Genomic DNA, 5,350 nt, shown 5'->3' on the forward strand with positions numbered 1-5,350 from the left:
TCGTTAGCCCTTTGCTGTCGATTGCCTCAAAACTAGGCCACAGCTCCGCTACGACGTCTGGATCGCTATGCCACTTCCGGATTCCCAATGGGACGCCTAGAATGCCCTAGATCTAAGCTAGAAGGCTAAAGAAATGAGAGAGAAGAGGTGATTGGTGCGTCTGAAAGTGAACCTTGGCACCCTTATTTATAGACCACGAACGGAACGTCCGTTCCTCATCGTTGCGTCCGTTTTGCCTGACGAACGTTGCTTCCGTTCTCCTTCGTTGCTTTCGATGTCCCATCAAGTGCGTAAGCAATGACGCATTTCAGATGGCACGAACGTTGCGTCCGATCCCTGGATGTTGCGTCCGTTCTTTCTGACCCTCCGGACCATTTCTGATCATTTCGGGTCTAATCCCGGACTCCGTTAATACATTAATAGTTCCATTAATCATGTTAATTGGATTAATTATCAATTACTCACTAAAGCTGGGTTCGGGCTACTACAATTTATGCCATTAGCTTTGATATTATCTCAGAAGAGTTGGCATGAGCATGTTTGTATTCTTTTGGATAGGATTATGTTAGCATGGACATAACTTGTTAGATGTTCTAAATGGTTTGGAAAGGCTTGGACAGCAACAACCAAGTGCTGCCATTTTTTTTCTGGACGATTGGCCCGCGCTCGGGCGAGCATGCAGCTCGCGCGCGCGCAGGGCAACCTTTTAAAAAATTTTTTTTTTTTAGGCGCTTTGGATGCTTGCTTGATTGCTTGGTTTTAATTCATGAACTTGGATTAAATGTTTGATTTGAGAGATTAGCGCCCGAGTCCTCACAGACATGCTCGTTGTATTTTTATTTTTTGGGGAATAGGAATATTATGTGGTTATTTGTATTGAAAAAGTGTATAAAAGAGTTAGGAAGTGTAATATTGATGGAAGAAATTAAAAAAAAAAATTAATTGTCTATTTTTAATATTTTTAAATTTAAATTAAATAATCGGTGGAAAATTCGAGGCAAGGCTTTTTTCGAAAGAAAAATGTAAACCGAAACGAAACAACATAATAATTATTTGAAATTCCCTTGGACAGCAATTAGGGTTCCGTATCGTATCAATGGCGATGAGGAGTTTCTACAACGAGATCAAGGGGCTGAAGGTGAAGGAGTTGCCTGCTCGTCTGAAACCCATTTTCACCGTCAGTTATGTGAGCAGCTCTGTGAAGCGTGGACTCGACAATTACCACGCCAAGTACATTGAGACCAGTTCCATCGATCCGCTCTATCACGTCTGCTTCGGAGGAATGGCCTTGTCCTACCTTCTCGCCCTACCCGAGGAGCGCCGTCACCTCGAGCACAAGCAGCAGCATGGTGGCCATTGATCTCACACAGGTCCCCTCCTTTATCCATCTATATATATTTTTGTTAATGTTTGTTTTGTTGAATTATACATCTGCCTAGTTTCTGTTTAAGGGAATTCAAGTGGTCCTTAATTTTAGAACATAGCTCTGTTGAAATCTGAATTATCTTTTTTCATTCCCTAATTCTGATCGGTTAAGTTGATGCAAACCAAATTCAAATCGTTGAGAGAGTGTCTAACTAACTCCATGATATAAAGATTAGGAAAGATGAGAGAATCTACGCGCACACATCCACAGAGAGAGAGAAAAGAGAATATAGAGATTCCAGATTTGTGAAAATTTTTTATGCCTTTAATATCTTATCATTCTACTCATCCACAAAACCACCTTGTCCTCAAGGTGGAGTGCAAACAGGGACTGTGTAATGTGTCAGTAAACCCCCAATTAGTGGGCTTACTCGGATGGACATCCCTGGCCAATGGACTCATCCTTGTTTCACTTTGTCGCTACTTGTAAAACAATTGTCTACTGAATATTCCGATAGCTTTGGATATTGTTTGACCATTTGAATTAAGCTGTCACAGTTGCTTTGTGCTGCTTTCCATAATAAAATTATTTGTAGCACTATTGATTTTTCCTCTGTCACCACTTGACCCTTCGTGGATGCATCAGCAAGAAACTTGGTCCAGGTGTGGTAATCATTGTAACCTAGTGGTAGTGTGGTACATAAAGTCCCATCAACGGGAAGCACAGTAAATCTTGTAATGGGAAAGAGCGATCCTGTGGGCTATTAGTTGGTTTGCCAGAGAACTCATGGCCAAGGTTTAAACACAAGCGGTGCCAATAAGTATGATGGCGCCGCAAAACTAAGTTTCTAATCTAGTGAGGAGTTAATACAATTTATACTCTACCCTTGCCAAAAAAAGAAATTGAAATGATTATCCCTGGACTATCGGATCGCCCCAAATGATTTTTGATTATCTTGACCCGCTATCACTTTGAAATTGGACAATCCCACAACCATCATTACAAACTTTTCTTTCGATTTAGCATCATATTCCATTCTTTCTTACCTGTTCTTTCACTAAATCTATTTGGTATAAGATCTTAAAGGAATTCATTTTGTTATGGGCATGACTGGAAAAATGTAACATGGTTAGACTTATGGATAACCTATTATTTGCTTGGAAGGGTTAAAAGATCCAAAAAATTACACATAAGATTGTTTCATTGGATGTCTTGTCCTTCAGCTGTACTTTAAGACACCGTTTGGTTTGAGTGATAGGATAAGTAATCCATAGATAAGTAATATAATGTAAATTAAAAATAAATTAGAAAAAATAGTTAATATATTATTTGATTTGATGGATAGATTATAATTTATTTGATTTAATTGATGTAAAATTATTAATTAATAAATAGATAAATAATATGACGAAAATAAGGCGAAATTAATTGGGATAAGTTATACATAGATTAATAATTCATCAAACCAAACAATGCCTAAGGCTCTGTTCGGTAGCTAGGGATAAGCATGGGATTTCTCTCAAATCTCCCTAAATCTGATGTTAGGCTGACAAATATCTAGTCCTTGATAAAAGGTGGAGCCCAAACCTGTAGACACAATTTTCATAAAATTCTTCGATAAATCATCCCACAATTGACCGTGAGAAAGTTTGTCATTCATCTACATTGTGCATTGAGATATCTATTTTACCCTTTAAAATTTCTACAATAAAAATCTAAAATAACAAAAACTTCAATTCTCCAATCGACCACAGCTTTAACAATCTCATTTTCTCCTACATTCACCATGAACAACAAACAGAAAATGTAATTTTTTTGGATAAAATCATGAAAAAGGAAAAGAGACACGAACAATCGTTGCTCGAGGTGGAACGGCCACAAATGTTGATGAAAGAGAAGGTGGGAGGTTAAGGTTTGCCCATGAAGGTGTGAGGACAAAAAACGTGGAGTTGCAAGTCATTTTAGGGGTGGCAGTGGTGTTGGGCCGAGCTCTGTTTTTCTTTTCTTTATATTCTTTGTTGTTTTTTTTGTATGTTTTGGCTATGGAGGTTATTTTGTGGTCGGAGGTGAAAGCCAAACAAAAACTGAAAGAAAAAAAAATTGAATAGTAAGGAGAAATAAGAAAGTGAGGGCAGATTTTTTTTTTAATAATAATAATGTGACGGCGGTTTGGTCAATCCAAGAATATATATAAAATTAATTAATCATATTAAAATCCAATCAAACAACGTATATTTTGTCACATTTTATTTATTATCCCTATCTTTCAATTTCTTATCTCCCATTTTAACTCTCATTCGTTTATTTCATCACGCAGACCAACGATGCCTAAATTTGTTAATGAACTTTGTTTCTTGTGAAAAATATGAACCTATTACTGATCCTGCAAATCATTTTCAGTCCCTAATCCATACACTGTCATTGAAAGTTGTCAGAATGGTTTGGTGGGCAAAGTACTCAGGTCCTTACATTTTGCGCAAATTGCTGGTATCTTAGTTGCATCTTACTATGTAGGATTTCTTGTGTATTGCTTGGAATGCCGATAATGAAACTTGATGCATTGAAATGCCTAAAATGATGCATTTTCAACATGTTCTTTGAATCTCCTCGTGATCATTATTGTCACGTGAGACTGTTGATAGACCAGATTATTGCTCTCAGAGACAATTATATTGTCCTTTTATGCATCTTTGATTATGCATAGATTCTGTCTCAAATGCTTTGTAAATGAGTAGATGCATATAACACTGTTTCGTAGGACAGAACGGGGAAGGAATTGCTTGTGTGGTAGTGTGCACTGCTACTTATTTCAGACATTGCTCTATTATGCCCACTGGATTCCATAACATGTTTGTACATTTCACTTGCAGCTTCAGCCAAAGGGCCTGGGCGATCATTGATGGCAATGTGGGAAGCATCAATAGTTTTTTTTTTGTTTTTTATGCATTGAACAGAATAAAGCGAGGTGATGCAAATACATTTGCAGATTGATGCTACTAAATCTTTGTAAAACTTATTGTTATATTTGTTATGTCGGTGATCTTTGGGATCTGGGATTTGTTTTGTTCTATTATTATTCTCTGTTGGAACTCTTCTTTATGTATTTTGATTTCAAGTAAACCCCTTGTCAAGTAATTCTTGTAATTGATCTTTCTATTCTTTCATTTCAGTTGGGGCAATGCGATAAGAGGCTTAGAAATTGGGTTCGTGCCCGGTACTACATCAATCACAAACTCTATTTCTCTATCTGGGTTAAACCTGCTATATCATTCGGAAATACTTATGGAAAGTCACGAACAATTTCAGTGTCTTCCAATTTTAACATAGGATGATCATCAATTGTGATAGTAGCTAAAAATCCCTGACATCCTTTTTGAATCATCTTTCTAACTTTCATAACAAATATAACAGGAAGTGAGAGATTTATCTGCACTTTCCACTGTGAATGGTTCGGTTCCTATTGGTGCAAAGCTGACCGTTTTCCTCCCACAATCTATAGTAGCTTGATATTTTGACAGCCAATCCATTCTCAATATTACATCAAAATCCGTCATTGTTAAAACCACAAAATCAGCATATAATTCCCTACTCTGCAGTTGTATAGGACATGCTCGTACTATTTGGTTCGTTTGGATTTCTTGGCCTGAAGGCAATGCAATTTCATACTGCACTTCTGTTTTATCGGGTGTAATGCCCAGTTTCCTCACAAATGACTCCGATATAAAACAATGTGTAGCTCCAGAGTCTACAAGTGCAATAGCTGTGAGACCAGAAATCGTAAACATACCTGTAATCATGGATGAATCAGGATCAACTTCTTCTTTGGTCATTGGAAATACTCTCCCTTGAACCTTGTTAGTACTTGATCCAGAAACTCCTGGGCAATTCCATTCCATGTGCGCTATTCTCTTGCACCGGTAACATTTCTCAGTTCCCAGCATACATTCCCCAAAATGAGGTTTTCCACAATTAGAACAAATTGGT

At 37.5% G+C, this 5,350-nt stretch overlaps 1 protein-coding gene across 2 annotated transcripts; it reads left to right on the forward strand.

Annotated features, from left to right (window-relative positions):
• Nucleotides 1-1,032: 1,032 nt before the first annotated feature.
• Nucleotides 1,033-4,457, forward strand: LOC140882475 (uncharacterized). Of its 2 annotated transcripts, none has more exons than XM_073288511.1 (2): nucleotides 1,033-1,370; nucleotides 4,243-4,457. In XM_073288511.1, exon 1 carries the CDS (start codon nucleotides 1,097-1,099, stop codon nucleotides 1,358-1,360), a length of 264 nt encoding a protein of 87 aa, XP_073144612.1. In that variant the 5' UTR covers nucleotides 1,033-1,096; the 3' UTR covers nucleotides 1,361-1,370; nucleotides 4,243-4,457. The 2 variants fall into 2 exon arrangements, with proteins under 2 accessions (XP_073144612.1, XP_073144611.1); XM_073288510.1 differs by having other exon boundaries at nucleotides 1,036-1,370; nucleotides 4,237-4,457.
• The last annotated feature ends 893 nt before the right edge of the window (nucleotides 4,458-5,350 follow it).

This window comes from Henckelia pumila, chromosome 2 (assembly GCF_033568475.1).
Source record: "Henckelia pumila isolate YLH828 chromosome 2, ASM3356847v2, whole genome shotgun sequence".
NCBI classification, from domain to species: domain Eukaryota; kingdom Viridiplantae; phylum Streptophyta; class Magnoliopsida; order Lamiales; family Gesneriaceae; genus Henckelia; species Henckelia pumila.

What these genes read in the sequence shown, in the direction of transcription:
- LOC140882475 (XM_073288511.1), top strand. Translation starts at nt 1,097, where the DNA reads ATGGCGATGAGGAGTTTCTACAACGAGATCAAGGGGCTGAAGGTGAAG.